At 42.8% G+C, this 21,142-nt stretch overlaps 1 protein-coding gene across 1 annotated transcript in view; it reads left to right on the plus strand.

Moving 5' to 3' along the window:
- Positions 1–21,142, plus strand: part of syde1 (synapse defective Rho GTPase homolog 1) — a 42,053-nt gene that overhangs the window by 13,747 nt on the left and 7,164 nt on the right. Inside the window, exons 2-7 of the mRNA XM_088603727.1 lie at positions 10,529–11,461; positions 12,066–12,818; positions 15,348–15,571; positions 15,873–15,999; positions 17,612–17,793; positions 20,428–20,659. Of these exons, the coding sequence (XP_088459853.1) occupies positions 10,529–11,461; positions 12,066–12,818; positions 15,348–15,571; positions 15,873–15,999; positions 17,612–17,793; positions 20,428–20,659 (2,451 nt within the window). The remainder of the gene's footprint in view (positions 1–10,528; positions 11,462–12,065; positions 12,819–15,347; positions 15,572–15,872; positions 16,000–17,611; positions 17,794–20,427; positions 20,660–21,142) is intronic.

Below are 21,142 nucleotides of genomic sequence, written 5' to 3' on the forward strand. Positions count from 1 at the left end.
TTATTGTTGTTGTCATTCTGTAAAGCACTTTGAGAAGCCACCTTTATAGGCGCTATATACAATAAAGTTTATTATTATTATTATTATTATTATTATTATTATTATTATTATTATTATTATTATGTGAGGCTACAGGTAAGGAGAGTCATGCAGCAAACAGAGAAGTTGCTTCTTTATTGAAGACCACAATAAAACCCCCCATCCTCTGGCTCATCTTGAGCTGGGTACTGCCATGAGCCCTGAAACTGCTGTGCCTGGAAACTGCACTATGAAGTCTGACCATAACAGCTGGAAAGCAAAAGAGTCAAGAGCCACTCACTTTTCCAGCAGTTTTTAGGTGCCAAATGTTTGCTCCACAGATCTAAAGTAAGCCACCAGGATGAAAGACCCCTTTCGACCAGCAGAAGCAAGCAAAGGTGATCCTGGATGGCACAGCAGGGACCTGGCAGCTGGTTGGGGGGAGAACAAGTTCAGAACAGTGCTGAGGTCAATCTGGAGCAGTACAGTATGGGGAAAATTCTTCAGATGTGTCAAAATTTACAGTCATGGGAACCTGCAACAGAAACTGCAAGAGATGAATCATTATGTAGGAGTGGCAGAGCAAAAATGGCTACAGGATCATCATTATGATTATTGAGTTATCTTAAATCTCAGATTGGGGGTCCTGTTGCAGCATATGGCTTTTAAGTGGGGATGTGATTGGGAACCCCTTGACTGAGCCTCATGTGTAAGTGCAGCTTAGAGAGCAGTTCAGTGCATACAGTACAGAAACACTCTGAGCTGAAATCCTCACCGATAGGATCTCTGTTACCATTCTCTGCTAATTCCACCTAGAGTTCTGTGTTTGGACTCCTTACCAGTGTCGCTCTATGTGACTTATCAGTCCAAAGATGCTCTGCCTCTCTCTGTTTCTCCTGTGTCACCTGGTCCTCTGGATTGTGCCCACATCTTAATCAGTTTATTATCCTTTTCTTGGCCATAAGACATTTTGCTGGCACAGCACCTTGGTTCACTTGCGACACCTGGATGTAATATTAAACAGCAGATCTGACTTCACCTCAAAGAGCCTGGTTTAAGAGAGTATTTCTTAGCTCTGAGTTCTCTGCCATTGTACTGACCAACTTTGCAGTTTAAGGAAACCAGAGCCAACATTTTTATCCTTATTAAATTTATAGTTTTCGCCTTATAAAGTCAGGATATGTGCAAGAAACGATCTGCCAGAATCAAACAAAAGAGAACAAAAACAGCCTTGACAATTTACCTCACAGAGTGTCTTTCAGAAACGGAAATCTCAGCCCATTAGATGTAACAGATGGCTTTCCCATCCCAGCAGTACAAGTCTTTGGTTGGTAGGTGATTATGATAACTGGGTTCTGCATGGTGCCATGTGTGGTTGAGTCCTTCTACCACAAATTGACTCTGATTGCTGGTGTCAGAGACAATAGTGTTAAGAGACCACAAAACACTCTAGGTCAGCAGCTGTCTTGATATTTTATAGATGGGAGAAAAAAAGCATTTTAGAAGATGTATTGCTCAGTCTCTTGTGCAAGAACTGCTACCCAACAACCTAACCCAGGATTAAATTCTGACTGTCTCTTGCATTCTTTGAAAGGTGAGAGAAGTGGAAGTGAAGTTAAAACCATGAACAGGAGACCATTCCTTGCGCAAAGGGTTGTGGGAACATGAAGTTGAAGCCGATACCTTGATTTCTTTCAGAAATGAAATGGATGGATAACATCACCAGACCAATTGGTTGACTACCAAAGAAATTAATTGGCTGATTTGTAACTTTTCTTATGTTCTTAGCCATTTGCTTTCTGATACACACACCATATACTGTACAGTACCACCTTTTTTGTGAAGTCTTCATTGTTTTTTTTGTAATTCAAAAAGCAGAATGTAGAAATGTTTTGCTCACTTTCAAGGATTAATCACCTGTTTGTTCTGAACCTCTGGAATGTTCCAGCACAGACTGAGAGCTGAATTGTGTATCAAGAAACTTCATTTTATGTTGGTACATTTGGTACCTATTATAACACTTGTCTAGCTCTTACATTTGGGGAGAGCTCTTTCTGAATGAGATCAGGGGCATCGACATCTAATACTGTCAACTCTAAAGCTAATCTCAGCCCTCTATTTAGAATTGTCTGGTATCCTGAGGAGGGTTTCCATTGGATTTTAATTTCTTATTTGTGGACGGAACCAGAAAAGGCCCACAATAAAAATTTGACATTGAGAACATGAGGCTTTTTCACACAGAGGGTTGTGGGAGTGTGGAGCAAGTTACTCAGGAATGTTGCTGAAGCTGATACCCTGGCTTCTTTCAAGAAGTAGATGGATGAGTTCCTTGGATTAATTAGCTACTAACTACTAAATGTTCTTGATAGGTTTAATGGCCTCCTCTTGTTTGTAAATTTGCTTACTAGCTTGTGTTCTTGTATAAGATGCAGTGCCCAGCAGTAATGTGAGAGAAATAACAACATATCAGTGAAATAAATTATATCTTTAAGCAAATCGGAGGTAATCGACATACTGTACTCCACAACAAAACTCAAGTTCTTCGTCTGAGATAACCTGGAGTTAGATAACTCGCTTTCTGCCTAAGGCAAACTGTCTGTTTGGTTGGCCAGGATGAGAATGTAGACTTTCACGTTTTTCCGATTGGGGGAATAGTCATTTTGTTCCTTTTTTGCCAGTACTGCCTTAGTTAGTTCTGAGTTTAAGAACAGGGACTGACTGGAGTTTTATATGTGTGTTAAGACTTTGTGAAGACTTTGAATTCTCAGCTTCCCCGACCCTTTTTTTCTCTATACCTCTCTTTATTTTTAAAGTGATAAAAACCACTATTACAGTTTCCAGTATCTGTTCGGGTCTTTCTCTGACCCACACAGAATTCAGCCTTTTTCTCTTGAATATATACAGTAGATGGTTAGAGATTACAGTGAATGAAGTGTTAAGGATCAATCCTAGACAGAGAAAAGGGTTTTGGGCAGAAAAGCTTTGTTAGCCTTATTAATAAAAGCTCCCTGCAATTTGAAAATCTCCCCCAAAATAAATCTTTTTATTTTGGTGGAATCCAAGGCATGGTTTAGTTTATGCATAGCAGTACATCTTTGCAGGAGGAACTAATCAGGAAGTATGATTTCAAGTTGTGAAAAACTTTAAAGTAAGAAAAATAATAGCAGAAATCTGTAAGCAAGCTTAGAAATCATTTTCAAACCACTCCAGACCTCCAAGCTGCCAAACATTTTTCAGTTCTTATTTTTATTGCTACATTAGTTTTAGTCCTTAGGCTTTCTGCAAAAACATTAGAAAGGATTTTTGGAAAATTATAAAACTGAACCAATAAGCTCACAAGATCAGGTTTATTTGATACTTCGGCCAAATAAAACACCAGTTTGTTTCATTATCAACTTGGTCTTAATTTGTCTTTGCAATTCTGGGATTTCTGTTGGTGCTTCTTAGTTTACAGATTGTGCCTAAAACAAGTCTAAGTACAGGGAGTTGGGGGGTATACAACCATTCACAAAAGTTTAGGCACCCCTGGTTAAATTGTTAATGTTTGTGAATCTGCAAGTGAAAATACGTTGAAACAACCTTTGCATGGTACAAATTTAAACCCAACTTCTTTGTGCTAATTACAATACAAAATTACTATTTGCTGATTTGCAAGATTGAAAAAATAAAAAATAAATATACAGTACGGCATGTGCAAATGTTTGGGCATCCTTCCAGTTGATTCATTCCTATTTTTTAGTTAACTTTTTGTCAAAGGCCGTAAAACTTGATTGATTCATTAGACCTTAAATTAAGTCAGGTGAAGACATTTCCCAGGTCTGTGATTGCTGCTTTGCCTACTTGCAACAACCATGGGCTCCTCTAAGCACCTTTATGAGGACTTAAAAATAAAGATAATTCTCTATTACAAAGGAGGAGAGGACTATGAAAATGCCTCTAAAAACTCCCATCTTGCAATTTCAACTGTCAGAAGTATCATTAAGAAATTGAAGTAAAAGGGGAACTTTAAATATGGAACTGCTGAAGTCTGGGCAAGATCTGGAAGACCCAGAAAAAGCTCTGATAGAACTGTTCAAAAACGGGTCAGATCTGCAAAACAGAACACACTGCAAAAGACCTGCAAAAAAGTTATGCTGACACTGGAGTAGTTGTCCACAGGTCCACAGTACAGCATTGCTTACAAAATGATCTGCTTGAGAGAGTTTTCAGAAGGAAACCTTTTCTACAACCTTGTCACAAACGTCAAAGTCTAAAGTGTGCAAAACAAAGTGGAACAAAGTGTTGTGGACTGATAAAGTGAAACTTAAAATGTTTGACCACAAACTCAGGAGATACATTTGGAGAAAAATGGGTGAAGCATTTGAAGAAAAGAAATGTTGTTGCTAGCAAGTGTTTACGCAAATTATGACTGAAAACTGTCCCTTCCTGCTCATAAGTTTCTGTAAATGAATGAGAAACATGGTCTCATAAATTAATCCAGAGCATAAATTAATCCTTGTTTGTCTTTTTGAACTCTCATGTTTTTTAACCGATGACTCACTCTTGAGCATTTTGCTGTTCGGAACATACTGGTCTCACACAAAACTTGGGATCGGATCAGCAGAAAGTCAAACTGGTTCTTTTTCCAAAGGATCATCAACTAGCCAAGAGATGGGTAATAAACATGGGCAATGATGTTGTCCCCATTGACATGTTGCTCGACAAGAATCAGGGTGATGTACGATCAAATTTTTACAGTTTGTGTATCAGACAATTCACCCCCAAAATGTTCCAACATGATCTGCATGCTGCGGTAACAAGTAGTATTTGTAGAAAAAAACACCTTAAAGTTGATATGCTGAATTCAATTCAATTGCAGTCACTGAAATCAGCTGTTCAGGTGATATCACAGGCCATGGTACAGCAAACCCTTCATAAATATAAGTCCTGCTAGAATTTGTCTTTTTGGTGTAACTTACCATAAAATGACCATCAATGGAAGTAATTTAGCTAAACTTAAAAATGAATAGAAGAGTTGGTTTGCAGGTTGAACTTGTTTTGCAATACTTAGATAAAGTAGCTTTCGTGTCACTGGAAGTTCTGTTGCCTCATTTTGCATTGCAGACAATAATGGCAATATGGCACTACATATACATTGAAACCTCGTCTCTTTTGTGATATAAATTGGAGGTTGTAAACGACACCATGTACTTGGTAGATTTCATTGTGGTTTGAAATGCACTCATCATTGCCGATTCATTACAACCCTGAAATGTAAAAATAGCGTTGTCGTTCCTCTTTAATCAGAGGTGCCTAAATGTTGCACACAACTGTATGTCTTTGACTTTGATTTTACTGTGCATAGGACACCCATACTGTATGTGAATGTCACTAATACAGCACCCTGTGTTTTTTCAGAAAAACCTCTACTTGTTTGAAGACCCAACAAGATTGTGTTGAGCAGAGGTGTCCAATCCTGATTCGTTAGAGCTGGTGTGTCTCAGGATTCTCCAGTTATCTTTACAACAGCTCAGAGAAGATGGTAAACTAGTCCAGCTAAACCAATAACCAGCTGATTTAGGTCAGGAAGAGCTGAGTTGGACCAAAAAACCCACAGACACATTGGCTCTCCAAGACCAGGATAGCACTGGCATAGAATTATTTTGGGGATTTTGAGATAAAAGAAGCCAAGTTACAAGGCATAAATCTCAATAACACAAAACAGCATCTGATACAAGTGAAGTGACCTACAGTATGTAGGAGTATGGATATTTTTGTATCACTAGCATGCAAAAAGGATCTGTGAGTTCTGATACAATTGTTGGCTTCAAGTTCTTTAGTTCCCTCTAAAAAATAATTCACAAATGTGAATAACGAAACCCATTTTTTTTAACCTTTACTTGTCGGGTTGAGTTGAGAGAAAGTTGTTTTGCCCCTTAGGATAAAAAACCCTCAACGTCCTCCTACAGTGAAGGGGAACGTCATGTTTGGGTTGTGGAAAAAATCCATTTTCTTTGGTGGGAGGGGTATTAAATGATGCAGTGTGTGTATTTTTGGGAATAGTGTGAATAGTGAATGAAGATTTGTTTTTGTGGGGCTCTGGGGAAGCACAGGAATGTCTTTGAGTACAGGGATCACCGAGGGCGACCATGCTAGGTCAGTGGTGCCTTTTTATTTCTTTGCCTCTGCTGTTATCCACCTCCCTCCCCCTCCTGCTCTGCTCCCAGCCCTGATCCTCCTTAGAAAGAACAGGAAGACGGCTGCAGACCCACTTCACAGGCTTTAATGCTCCACTTCCTGCCTCTGGCATGCCGCCCAACAGAGCCTGCCCTCTCCGTCACAAAATGGGGCTTGTGTGAAAAACCTGGTGGTTGCTTTCACCAGGGACAAGGGAATTCCACACAGGCACTGACTCTCACAGTGACCTCCCCCCCCCCTCCCCTTTATAGCATGACGATCGAACCCTGGCTGTGGAGTGGGCATCAGCTTTGTACCCCAAGAGGCACTTCCAGTGAATTATAAAACCTTCAGGACTTGTGTTGTCGCTCGTTGTAGCTCAGCTTTGATTGGATCCAGACCACTGTGCTACAAAATGCAGTAGAAAGATCTAAAATAATGATAATTTTTTGACAGTGAAAAATGCGATTATTTATTCTTAAACCTAGGGGTCGAAGAACACTTTAGGGCAGAGGAACTCATCTTGGTTCTGTCTGAGGGCCAAGTCTACAGCCATCCAGCATCCAACACAAACAAAGAAAACATTCATGCAGCCATAAATTGCGCTACTGGAACAAGTTGCAGTGAAACTAGTCGAGTGTATCAGACTCCATCTTGTTTTCAGCTGATAAAGAGAGCCACTTAGCTACTTAGCTCGTGCCCTTTTAATTTCAGTGGAGTAATATCTCATATTTGCAGTAGCAGAATATCGCAAACATCCGGGATTGAGCAGGGACATAACATTCAGAGCATTCAGTGATCTTTTCACATATTTTCTAACTGGTTCATCCAATTCAGGGTCACAGAGAAGCTGGAGCTTATTCCAGCAAGCAATGGCTGAAAGGAGGAATATACCCTGAATGGGACACCGACACACACTTACACCAGGACCATCTTTCCCAGAAGCCAGTTAACCTTACAGTGTGTCTTTGGACTGTAGGAGGAAACCAGAGAACCCAGAGGAAACCCACGCAAACACGGTGTCACTGTGCCACCCAGGTCCTTCATCATTTAATTAAATTGAAAAATATATTTTTAAAAATAATGATTTTTTTAAATCCCTTAATCCTCCTCAGGCAGCTGGTTTCAAATATTTTGTATAGACTTCAAAATCCATTAGCAGCAGCTGTACTGTTTTCTAGGACTTTCTGGAATAGCATCAATTATATTGGAAGATCAGTCCAGGACGTGCTTTTATTTAAAACCAATGTAAACTGTCACTTTAAAAAAAAAAGTGCATTTTGTCTGAGAGAGATCACAGAGCTGTTTAATGCATGGAAACAGCATCAAAGTCTTACGCCCAGAATAATTTTCAAAGCATTTTTCTCCAGAGTAAAGTTTGCTTCCCGTTTTCTAAAGTGCATTGACAATGTTTGAAGGTTCAGAAAGGAAAAACAACTACTTGGCATTTTTTGATCTTGGCATCGGAGTTTATTTGGAGATCTAAAAGATAGTACCTTCTTCAGCACACTACCTCATATTGACAATTTGGACAAGAGTTTTTTTTTATTTCTCAACCAGGAGGAGGGGTGCCACCTAGTGATCCACCAGCAGCATTTCCAACAGCAGCTGGGATTTCTTCCAATGAAGTGTGTCAGGTTGCTTTTTTAAAGTCAAGCCTCACTCACCTATCACCTCATCAGGCTTCATGGTGAAAGTCAACAGAGTTATGGAGTGCAAATCAACCCAAGTAATAACTGGGCTTCTGAATCAATACATTTCCATTACAGGAGCTCATTCAGTTCCTAACACACATTAACAGCACAACTGCTCACTGCCCCAGACCTAATGCTGAGTACAATTTATAAATTGTAGAAAAGCTTGTCAGTCAATAGCATTTTAGCATAATGTTAGAAGCGTTTAAACATACAAAATTCATATTTTGTGTTCAAATACTTAAAACCATGGGAATCAGTAATGCAAATAAAAATATTATAATGCAAAGCTACATGCACTCTTGTTATGTACTCTCAAGTGCACAATGAGTGGAGCTCTGGAATCCACTATACCTGTCATTAAGAGCACCTTTTGCCTTTAATATATTTTCTGTTTAGATAAATTGACTGAGCTCCAATTGCATGCTCTGTACATGTAAAAAATAGTTTTTATTGCATCCATTAATATGGGATTGGTGGAAGGATAGAGAGTGCTGCAAGGTGGCACACTGTTTAGTATTGCTGCCTTACAGTTCTGGGGCCCTGGGATCAATTCCAGGTCTGTGGGGTGCTATCTCCAAATGTTCTTCCAGTGTTTGTGTGGGTTTCTGCTGGGTGCTCAGGTTTTTTCCCACAGTCCAAAGCCATACTGGTTATGTTAATGGACTTCTGGGGAAATTGGGCTTGGTGTGAGAATGTGCATACAGTATCTGTGTTAGTGTATTCCACCTTGTGCCCATTTCTTGCTGGGATAGACTTTGAATCCCCCATGACTCTGAATTGGATGAAGCAGTAATAAAATGGATGGATGGTTGGATGGGTAAATAGAGCACCTAGCTTCTACCTTTGTCCCTTTTTGGTGGATGGGAAATTTCATTGAAAGATAGGAATACAGATGCAGGAATAGGAATAGATAGGCAGCAGGAGAGACCTAGTGAGCTGTCACTGGCTTGTGATGTGTCTGCTTCACTAATAATCTAAGGAGCTCCATGTGCTGTTCCTGCTTTCTGTGCAGATGGAGCTGAAGGACATTAGACGGATCGGAAAAGAGTGAAAAGGCCATATGTGTACTGCATCCTCTCATGTCTGCGAGAGGATTTGGCATCTGGGCTCCGCTCAAATGCAATGACACGAGAGCCCCAGATGTTCTGCATGGCACTATGGCTTATTAAGGAAACTGCCAAGGATTTGCAGCCAGATATGCTCTCTTTGGCAAAAGCCTATTAATTGGAGTTCTTGGGCTGAAATCAACATGGTCTAGCTTGAGATTCTGAAAAAGGACTACATAGTCTCTCAAGAAAAAAAAAATATTTGAGACAGAATCAATCTGCACCTTGTTTTGAGATTCACAGTGATGTCTCCTCTGAAGCTGTAAAGCTGAGTTGTAAATTATGTTGTGGAATGTTTTTACTTTCTGAGCAAGCTGTTCAAATTCCGTCAGATGGAAGTCTTAAATTGTACGGTACATGCAGACTATTTACCATTTTTATCTGATGCATTGTACCAATATTGTTTCCAGTGTGATTGCAGTTTGTTTTGATATCTCATTTCACACACATTAGGTCCTAAAGCTGTTGTCACGTGGTGATAAAATCAGGAATTTGTGCTGAGTCTTAACACAGAGCCAATAATTGTGGAATACTTCAGGAATGTGAAGCATAAAATGCCCCCCTTAATGTAACACTGGTGGAGATTTTCTGTTCCCACTCTTGAGGTTCCTGGCATTTTTAAGAGTGTAAAAGATTTCTAGTATGAAGACAGGAGCCCTCTCAACAACTGCGAGGAGATTGCTGAGTCTCAGAAGGACAATTGTTTAGTTTTTCCCAGCTCCCAGTTCCCTAGAAAAAGGATTAAAGACCCCCGAATAGATGAACCAGTAAAATCACTTGTGTAAAACAGAAAGTGAGCTCAGACGTTGAGTGTTTGACTCGGTATCTCATTAGCCCATCATGATTCTCCAGATGGTGAAACAAATTCAGGCTGGCTAGAAGCCTTGAACTGCTTAGGACAGTTTGCGAATGGGCAACAAGAGATGCATCGCCCCTTGACTCGATGCAGGACACTGTTTGTCACAATTGTGGTCCCATGTCAAATTGTGACTTCACATCATCTGTTGGTTACAGTTGTTTCACACAGACGATGTCATGATGAGTTTAAGGATGCATATTTAGTTTATATCCCTCCTGTATCTGGACAGTAATTATAGTAGTGAGTCAATTGACAGCTGTCAGTTACAAGCATGGAGACTTACCGATACAAAACTGGCAAATCCCACCTGCATATGTTGAGTTTGATTTCAAGGCAGCAATTAAATTTTTTGCAATTTTTTCTTCTTTTTGCATTTTTACTTGCACGGTTCAGTGCAATTTGCATTGATTTTACCCAGATGGAAAACTGTCTTTTCCAGGGCATGTTCACTTCCAAAAAATTATGGAACTTCAAAATGACACTGCAGCTGTAAATTACACGGGACACAATTAGGGCATGGTGCATTTAATGAAGAGGAACAGCAAGGATCATAAACAGCACATTCAAACTGTCTCCAAGATGTGTAGATCACTTGATAGTAAATTCAGTGCTCCATTTTAAAATTGGCTTTTTTTGAGCTATGCAAAATTCAGATTGACCACAAATTTAATTCCTTTTCTGTTTGTCTGCAGACATACCATCAAAGACACTGCCTGATTCCTTGTCCGAGACTGATGTTGGGCAATCCCAAACCAGCCAAACAGTAGAAGAACCATGCAAACGAGGGACATTCATTACAGTTTCCAAAAAACAAAACTGGGCCAAGTGTTCAGCTGCTTGCAGGGACAATAGCTGCATACCTAGCACTGATGGGCCTCGTAGCCTAGGCTCAAGGACTCAGGAATGGGAAGGCTGTCAAGGAAAATCCCAGGTCTTGAGCCTCAAATCTGCCTGGTCAAGTTTTTCTATGACGCAGAAGTCTGTCATTGTAGACAGCAAGGAATGGTCCCAGAAAGCCTCTGAGATTCCACCAAAAAGAGAAGCAGTTTCCTACAAAGGTTCCTCAGAACAGTACTCATTCAGCTCAGGGGTCCCTGAGCTCACTAGGCCATGCTTGAGCTACACAGACCACTGTGCGGCATCTAGTTCTGTGAAAATCACAGGTCAGGGGGCCTACCTCCAGAGCCTGGAACGAAGCAGCCGAGCCTGGGTTCTCTCCACAGGAAAACCCCAGGCATCCGATGAAGGCCTTCGGTTTCCTCCTAACTGTCTGGCAGAGTGGAAGCAGGGGACAGATGGGGAGAGCAAAGGGAATATTTGGTACAACCCTATCCCAGAGGAGGAGGATTCTCGCTGTGGGAAGATGGCAGCAGACTATGGCAATCCCTGGAAAAAACGTGAGCTGGAAGGCTCTATGGACAATAAGAAGGAATGTTGGGCCCAGAAACGGGCTGGGATCATAGGGCAACCTAACAGGGTACAGAGAATTGAGAGACACAACAGTGACACCCAGGCTCTTGCAAGCAGCTCAAGTATTTCCAGGACTGCATGCGCTAATCAGCCTGCAGTTTGTACCAAAGAACTCACTGTGGAGAGCACTGCGACTCACAGGAACGACCATTCAGGTAACTTGCCTTCCTAATTTCTGCCACCATTTATGAAGATTTGTGGGAGGTCTTTTTTTAATCAGTTTTGACACTTCTGATTTTCATGATTGTTTAATGATTTGCAGAATGTGACATGATTGCATCATGGCATTGTGGTTCATGGTCATGAAAGGCTATTAAAATAACTGTAGCATTTTGATTGTCTTTATTTTAACCACTGGCCTGAAAGAGGTCAAGGAACAGACCATGTGCGCACTGCTGGTATTAAATTTTGGACTGGTAGCTGTTTAGACCTGGCAGCACAGAAATCAAATCAGGAATGGGAGCTGACAGTGGCACTGAGCACATCTTTGGATTTCAAGCAAGAATTGAGATAAATCATAGAATGCAGACAGTATAAAACAGCAGTCTAATTAATTCCCTGCAGCCCAATGTTCCCACTGAGGTATATGAATAAAATATCACACAGCTGAGATTTTGAGACTGGCAGAAAAAGTTTAAATGGAGATTGCTAGTTTTAAATGCAGAGAGGTTTTCTGTCTTTCTAGCAATGAAGTCTTGAGCTGCTATATTGGGAATTCCAATTGCAGATAATAACATCATTTTTCTCTCCCTTTCCCAGATGGTGCCCAACAGGCTGGCCAGTCGGAGCCCTCTGGTGCCAGTGGGCCCTCGGACAGCCCTGGTGCCCAGAAAAAGCCTGGCATGATGGATCGCATCAAGTCGCCTGGCACGGTGCGCCGGCTCTCCATGAAGATGCGCAAGCTGCCCGAGCTAAGACGCAAGCTCAGCCTGCGCTCCTCTCGTAGCCAGCGCCAGGGGCAAACGGAGGGCACTTCCCCACCCAACGCCCGCAAGGAATCGGGCAACGTCATCAGCCGCTACCACCTGGACTCCAGCGTCTCGGCCCCCGAGCGGCCCCCCAGACGCTCTTCCAGGAGGGGCAAGTCGGCCAGCAAGGGGGGCTACCTGAGTGACGGGGACTCCCCCGAGCTGATCGCCAAGCATGACCCCCAGGAAGGTGCGGGGGTTCTCGATCCGTCTGCTTTCCGCCCCTACAGCCTGGCCGAGCAGCCCCGGTGTGCCCAGAGGCTGTCAGGGCTGATGAGCGTCCACCTATACAGGCTGGAGGAGGTGAAGTCCCCCCGCGTGGACTCCAAGGAGGTCTTCTGCGCCATCCAGGTGGATGGGGTGACCCGTGCCCGCACTGCCCTGCTCACCTGCCGGGGCACCTTCCTGAGCCTCAACCACACCTTCAACCTGGAGCTGGAGCGTGCCCAGCTGCTCAAGCTGGTGGTCTTCTCACGAGACCCCAGTGCCAGTCGCAATCGGGTCTGCTGCTTGGGGGCAGTCGCCATCCCGCCCCTTTTTAGAGGTAAGGCTGGGTTTCTCAGCCAGGGGTGAATTTGGAAAAGCTTAAAAACTCAAAGCATCATGTACTGATCAACCAGAGAAAGCACAGTTTTGCTGTTGGAGCCACTCTTTTAAAATGCCCAACGTCTGATTTTCCACTATTGGCAAGCTGTGGCCAAAAATGCTCATTTACAGTTTGAATGGCATTGATGAAGGTTAGATCACTTCAGAATGAATTGCAAGAGGAAGAAAGCCATTGATTTGAGATTACAGCAATCAAAAGTGAATTTAAGAGGGTGTGGTGACACAGCTCTTGGCTTTGAACCCTGAAAACTGTGGTGCCTTCTGTGTGCAGTTTGCATTATTTTCTCTGGATGATTCAGTTTCCTCCCACCTTTCCAGCATGTGCTACTGCATATCAGTTATTTTACAATATGTCTAAATTATCCCCGTGTGCATGCATGTATGCTTGTAGTAGTTCAGGTGGGTAGATGTGTCAGCATGTGTATGCTGCAAAGGAAGAAATAATAGGTTTATTCCATGCTAAAAAAAAAGAAGTAAGAAAACACAACATTTCAGCCATGGAGCCTTCTTCAGGTGTGAGAAAAACAGGGCAGTAAGCAAAGGTAATTTAGTGGGAGAACAAAAGCTGGGAGAGAGGAGGAGCGAGAGGTGGGAGCAGTGGACAGAAAGAGAGGCCAATCAAGAGGTGTGAAAAGTAGTCTGTCGTTAAGAGAAGGGGGAAGGTGTGATCCTAGCTGCAGGATAATTTTGGTTTCTGTAGTCTTTCTGATGTATGAGTTTGGAAAACCGCCTTTGAGAACACAGATGGAGAGATTAGAGTGGTCGTGGGCGTCAGAGGTGAAATGTGAAACAATGGGCTTGGAGAGATCTTTAATCTTCACAGCCCTAACATGTTCTCTGAAGTGGTCTCAGAGTCTCCTTCCTGTTTCTCCAATGTAGGTGGCTGGGCATTTACTGCAAGAGATACAGTAAATAAGGTTGCTGGAGGTACAAGATGCCACCTGGGTGATCCGGAATTGTCCTGAGGGGCCTTGAATGAGTATGGTGTTAGATGTGTACTTGCAGGTGTACACATGTGTAAGTGTGTGCCCTGTGATGTGCTTCTTGGAGGAATGCCCAGTTCACATGACCCTCATTTTGCTGATAATGGATACTATAAAAAGATGATAAAGGTTAAAAACAAGAGGAGACTATTAGCTCTCTTCTCTGTCATTTTGCTGCTTGTGCCTTATTTAGACTAAGGCTGAGTTCCTGTATAGTACACCTGTGTCAATGCAATGGTCCCTTCTTAGCAGCTGTGCTAGTGGAAATTAAGCTCAAGAAAAATGTTGCTGTATGACCAGAATTTTTCTTACTGTCTAAGGAACTGGTGAGTTGTCGGTTAGCCATAATAGGTTGCAGTCTCATGTTTTATTAAAATATGCCAGCGAGTCTCTCTCTAGAGGGCTCTGGGAACATCTTGCAAATCAGATGGAAAAGAATTAATGATGTTTTATTTTTAGTGAATGTGGCCATAAGGCCTTTCAGGGGGTCAGTTTAGACTTTTTTTGAATAATTTCCTTGTTCTTCAAAACCCACAAGATCATCTTGTTAAAAAAAATAGAGAGAATGGGTGCTACATGACACGGGCAGGTATGAGCAAGGAATGAATATAAAATATTAAAAGAAAGAAGAATACATTCAGTAAATTCTAGGAGACTCCTAAAAGACACATGCTGAAAAGGTGTTTATAGCTTCCCACAGGCAGTGCATACTGTACACAAGAGATTAATGACAAGTTTCCTAAGGATTGTCTATGATGGTTCCAGAACACTTTATGGAAAAAAGGTGGATAGATAACCTCACCTCTGGGAGATGTCATACACATGCACTACTGAACGGAGTTGTAAGTTAAAACAGAAAGAGGAACCAGGCAGCTCCGACCGATATTGCAAACAAAGATCAGCCCCAACTTTCTTCTAAAAGAAGATTTACTTTTTCTTCCAATGGTGAAAAGCTAAATGAGAAGTACTTGTCAAAAGTTTATGCTAATGAGGAATAGGAAAGTTGGATTGCCTTGTCTTCATCGAGTTCAGGACTCTTTCCACTAAGCACTAAGCTACAATTAAGTACATAAACACTGGACATAAATACGTTTTTTGTTTATGTGATCACCAGAATTGGTTAAATCTGCAGTTTTATGTGGAGTGACAAGACTTTCAGAATGAAGCCAATCCGTTATCATGAATTGAGAAGTTTAAGAATTTAAAGTCTGGCATTTACAACTAAAAACAAGAGGTATTTTCTTACACAAAGGGTTGTGGGTGTTTGGAATCACCTGCCCAGCAGTGCTGCCAAAGCTGATATCATTTCAAGAAACTGCTGAATGAGATTGTCAGATCAATCACTGGCTAGCAACCAGATACAGTATTTCAAGATATAACAAGATATTTCAGCTGCAAGCCCACAGATAAGATGATTATGTTTTTGCAATGGTACACTTGCTGTATTTTTCAAAAAGGTGATGCCGTCTCTCTCTTGTCCTCAGGGTCCCGCTCCCAACAGCTAGCAGTGAAATTGGAACCTCGGGGGTTGCTGTACGTGAAGCTGACTCTTGTGGAGCAATGGGACACCCCAGCCAAGCCCAGTGACCAGGAGCCCAGGGTTTTTGGCATAGAGCTGCGCCAACTGGTGGAGAAGGAGGGTTCTGCAATCAAAGTGCCCCTGATTATCCAAAAGAGTGTCTCTGAGATTGAGAAAAGAGGTCTCAAGGTCAGTCTTTTAGATAAACTACAGAAACCGGTATAGAAGGATATGTGTGTGTGTGACTCATGCGGACCAGGGATTCTGCAGTGTTTGTAAGAACAAGACTTGCACTTCACTAGTTTGAAAATCTGTTATTTTAACGTTTAAAATAAGGTTGTGTTACATGACTAGGTACAGGACTTAGAAAAACATTCAGTGACAGCCCATGAAATGAACTAAAACGTACGGAGGTAAAAAACTGTTTGAAACTTTAAATGGAATAGTTGTAAGAATCCTCCTGTTTTTTTCTGTGTGGTTGGGTCGGCAGGTGGTGGGACTTTACCGTCTCTGTGGCTCAGCTGCTGTGAAAAAGGAGCTGAGGGATGCCTTTGAGCGTGACAGCACTGCAGTCACTCTCTCTGAAGACTTGTACCCTGACATCAACGTCGTCACAGGTAACGGCTTGACCATTCATTGGCCTGGTCAGAGAGAATAAGACTTGTGTGTGGGGAGTACTTGTGCCTGATTCGTCCAACAAAATGTCTGCCTGTAGGGAAGGAGTTGCCCAGTAGTGTAGAGATTACCAACTCTATTCAAGCTTTATTATCCTCTGGGGAATATTTGTCTTACGGCAGGGTTCAGCACAACAATACAACAAAAAGACAAACTTCACCAGCAAAGAATACAGTACAACAGTGTTACAGGACATACAGTACGAGAGTTATTTTACATCGTTTGAGAGAGAGGTTGCAGAGGGAATGAAAGGTTTTCGGAGTCTGTTACCATTACACCCAGGGACACAGATGGGTCTCCCAGATGAGAGTAGTTGAAATTCACTAGTGGAGAGGGTGAGAGAAACATCATAGTTTTCTTGGCATTCTTTAGAACCCTGTGTTGGCAGAGGGCATTTACGAAGGTTTATTTGATTTGCCCCAATTATTTTGGCAAGGCTTTGCCATTAGCTATGCTTTTTAGGTAAACGTAAGGGGATATGATCTAAGGAGATTTGGCAAATTTGTTTTGAGGCTTGGAGACAAAGTTGTTTTTTGCTGTTTTTTCAGCAGGTTTTGCTCTCTGTACATTTGAATACAGCATGAATGCATGACTACATATTTGGCCCTGTAGGAGTGCCTATCTGTTCTATTCAACCATCACTGTAGAGCATTGGATTATAAACAGGCAGCCAAGAAGCACTTACTAAAGTAGTGATCCTTCTGTCTGTTTTCTCACTGCTTTATCCATTAGAGGGTCAAGGGGGAGCCAGAGCCTATCCTGGCAAGCAATGGACATCAATGTAGGATACACACAGACATGCCCACACACACAAACCCCGGCCAGTTTTCCCAGAAGCCAGTTAATGTATCAGTGGGTTGTTGGACTGTGAAAGAAACCTACATGAACACAAGGAGAACTCGTATACTGTAGCACCCAGGTCTGGAATTGAACTCAAGGCCCCAGCACTGCAAGGCAGCAGTGATAACCACTGCACAACCACTGATACCCAGGTTTTAATATAAGAACATGAAAAAGGTTACAAATGAGAGGAGGTGGCAATTTATCCTTTCTAGTCTGTTTGGTAATTCAGAGTTAAATGATACAAGGATCTTACGCTGTCACTCCACCTACACGACTGCACTGAACATGTTTTAATCCCTGACCTGTGGTTGCCACTGTTTCACTTGTGAAAATTCCATAACACATATTTTTTTTTGTCTGTCTCTGTGCATGAACATACACTGAGGGAGCTGGCTTTGACCCTTAAGGTTTCCTTGTTAAAAAGCTAACTTTCTAGCTCGGAACGTACAGTAGCATCTTTAGTTTCAAAATAACTTCTAAATTCACAGTGCTCTGTACTTATCCATCTTGGTCTGTGCACACATTACTGTTATTTTTCTTTCATGTTTTTCTGTAATGTACTTATAGTATGTCAAGAAACATCAAATATCTAGCACAGTGTTACTTTACGTAAGAGTTTGCGGCTCGTGAACACCTGTGAGTGAGGCAGTCTGAGCTGGGAAGGGAGTCTTAGTGGGTTTGCTCTCATACAGCTCTGTTTTTTTTCAACAGGCATTCTGAAGGACTACCTGCGTGAGCTGCCCTCCCCTCTCATCACCAGGACCCTGTACGAGGTGGTCCTGGACGCCATGACCAAACGCCCCCCCAAGAGCACGCTCAGTAAGAGGGAGTCAGATGCCCAGCGCTCCGCCCACACGGTCACCCTGTTAGACTGTCTGCCCGAGGCAGAGAAGGTAAGAGCTGTCTATTGAGAATCGGTATCAGGGGCTCACTCAGTTTCCATTGGAGGAATGGGAGAGGGAGGGATGTGGAAGAGGGAAAGGAGTGGAAGGAGAGATGGAGAGAAATGTTACCAAAAACACTGTGCCTCGGCCTCTTTACTGGGGTTTTCCCTGAGCCTCTGAGGAATTTTCCAGAACCTAATGTTCCTGTAGTGTTATAGGTCCTTTGGAGTGACATCCTAGCCCAACGTAACTTCTATCTTGCTGGGAAAAGAGGCTCCCTGGATATTTGGAGGGACGTTGTTGCCTTTTACGCCATCTCCAATCCAGGAGGGAGTAAATGGGAATTTGGAGAAATGAGGGGCAGAGAGAGAGAACGAAGGAGGGATTCGGAAGAGTGAGAAAGCTGCTCTGTCATGCCTGCTTTGAGAAGCCTCATTCCTTTTCCATCCCAAACATCCCAGACCTCTCACCCAACCAACCCCGACCTCCACCCCCCCTCCTTTGCCTGGCAGCCTTGCACAGAACGGAATGTTACATTTCCCCACAAACCACTTCCTCTGCGAGCTGTTTTTAGTGTTTGTTTAATCGGGTAATAATTTATCTTTCTGATGACGAGAACATGCTATGCCTTCTCTTAAGCTAGCCCTTCTTGAGAAGAATTAATACTGAGAATATTTTCTTCTCTACTGCCAAAACCTCTTGGATCTGTGGGTTTTATGTATTTTATCGGATGGTATGTCCCAGGGGAATGACAGATGACAATGTGGATGTATGCTGCTAAAGACAGGGTTGTGCTCAGCAGAGCTGCCTGACTTGATGACTGGAATATGGCTTTCTAATAACGGAGACACAGATTGACACGATGCACATTTCTAACAGTTGTAAGATTGAGCATTGCACTCTGGGTGCTGAACAGAGGAGAGCCATCCTTCATCCTTCTGTTTTCAGGTTTTTTGTCCAGTTTTAGTTGACTGGAATTATTTTTTAAATAAAACTAATTTTCACTTATAACGGTTAACATGAAATAGATTGATGGCAAACGCATTGGGAAATCAACATTTTTATATGATTATGTAATTGCCCTGTGTCATTCTACCCTGGAGTATTTGTAGCGCAAAACAGAACTCCATAAACACGCAGCGTTATGTTCAAGTAAAAGCAGCTACTGTATATCAGGCTCACTTGCTGGTAAGATCAAATGCCCCCCGTCCAGAGAGGTGGGAAGGAACGGCTCTTGAGAAAAATGATTTAAAAAGATTTTTTCGATGAAAAAAAAGTCTTTTTCATTTTAACCTTTTTATTGTTTACATAGCAAAGAAGTCAGAAGTGTAGCCAAGAGAAAAATAAGTCCCTCTCTTTCCGTCCTTTTCAATATTTTCTTTTGTGTCCCCCTCTCTCCATTTTCTTCTGCCACCCTCCTCTCTTTCTCTGGTCCCATCCCTAGTAGTAGAGAATTGAGTAATAATAATAATAATAATAATAATAATAATAATTGCTTACACTTATATAGCGCTTTTTCTGGACACTCCACTCAAAGCGCTTTACAGGTAATGGGGACTCCCCTCCGCCACCACCAATGTGCAGCATCCACCTGGATGATGCGACGGCAGCCATAGTGCGCCAGAACGCTCACCACACATCAGCTATCAGTGGGGAGGAGAGCAGAGTAATGAAGCCAATTCACAGAGGGGGATTGTTAGGAGGCCATGATTGATAACAGCCGATGGGGAAATTTGGCTAGGATGCCGGGGTTACACCCCTACTCTTTTCGAGAAACACCCTGAGATTTTTAATGACCACAGAGAGTCAGGACCTCGGTTTTACGTCTCATCCGAAGGACGGCGCCTGTTTACAGTATAGTGTCCCCGTCACTACACTGGGGCATTAGGACCCACATGAGCCGCAGGGTGAGCGCCCCCTGCTGGCCCCCCTAACGCCTCTTCCAGCAGCAACCTTAGTTTTTCCCAGGAGGTCTCCCATCCAGGTACTGAGTAGAGGAGAGTAGAGGAGTTCATTTCCATATGTACAGTACATTGGAATTCTTATTCGCACTGATCTCTCAGGATGTACACAGTACAGCAGACAACACAGTACAACAGAGAACACCACATAATGTAGACAGTACATTCCAAACATAATAATAACGACATAATAATAAATATGTTGTGGAGGACGATAAATATGTAGTAGTGAAAAAAAAACTTGCTAGCTGCTGGATTCTTCATCCCTTTCCCTTTTCTCCCCCCTACTCTCTCTGTGTGCGTTTGTTGTCCCTCTCCTGGCTAATTCCTCTCCCCCCATGCTGTCCACAATTGATCTCCCTTCCTCTCTCGCTCCTCCTCCAAACATAGCTCAATCGTCCATTCTCCTCCCCCCCATCCCACACACAACATACGATCAACCTACCTACAAGGCCTATCTGCCTTCTATGGCCCTTCAACACGCCCAACTTGACAACTTGACTTGATACACACTTGACTTGATGCCCAAGGCCAGGCTCTTGGTTAACTGCTGTGTTTGTGTCTGCTCTGTTTTGTGCCTGGGGTTGTGCCTTGCACAAGACGGTCCAGACTGTGCACCTCTGAATTCCAGAAAATGCCAAATCGAAACGTCTGCCTCCCCTTTCTTCTCTCACTGGTCCAGGCCACCCTGACGGTGCTCCTGGATCACCTCAGCCTGGTGGCGTCCTACAGCGAGTGCAACCGCATGACCTGCCAGAACCTAGCAGTATGCTTTGGTCCCGTGCTGCTCACGCCCACCCAGGAGCCCTGGCGGCCAGGGGGGCGCAGCTTTGCCCACAGCGAGGAGATCGCCAGCGCCGTGGATTTCAAGAGGCACATCGAGGCCCTGCACTACCTGCTACAGCTGTGGCCACGTGAGTGTCCTGCGGGTCCGGTCCTCCCTTGTCGACAGGCTTTTGATTTCTATGAGTCCAGTGTTCTAAATTGCCTCATGTGATCCTCACTTGTAAATCACCTTGGCTCTATGTCTGTATCAGTGCTATTCTCTGAAGGTGTGCACAATCAGAACTGCCCTCTGTTTCTCATGCATGGATCCCACAGTGCCCATGTCAAGGTTAACATTTTTACGAGGAACAATGCAGCTCTTAGTGGGAATCCTGAAAGTCCAACCGGCACCAAGCCACAAGTGGGTTCTGGTTTTCAGCCATGGCTCCAGTGCAGCTAGCTCTGTGGGTGCTCACTGAATTGGGAGCTGGTGTTTAGAGATTGATAGTCATAGGTAGACTGAAGCATCAGTTTCTGGGCTATTGGTCTTAGCTGTTGCTTCAGATAAGATGTCTTGACTAGATATCTTGAATAATAATAATAATAATAATAATAATAATAATAATAATAAT

The sequence above is a fragment of the Lepisosteus platostomus genome, chromosome 13, assembly GCF_059453375.1.
Source record: "Lepisosteus platostomus isolate fLepPlt1 chromosome 13, fLepPlt1.hap1, whole genome shotgun sequence".
Classification (NCBI taxonomy): Eukaryota; Metazoa; Chordata; class Actinopteri; order Semionotiformes; family Lepisosteidae; genus Lepisosteus; species Lepisosteus platostomus.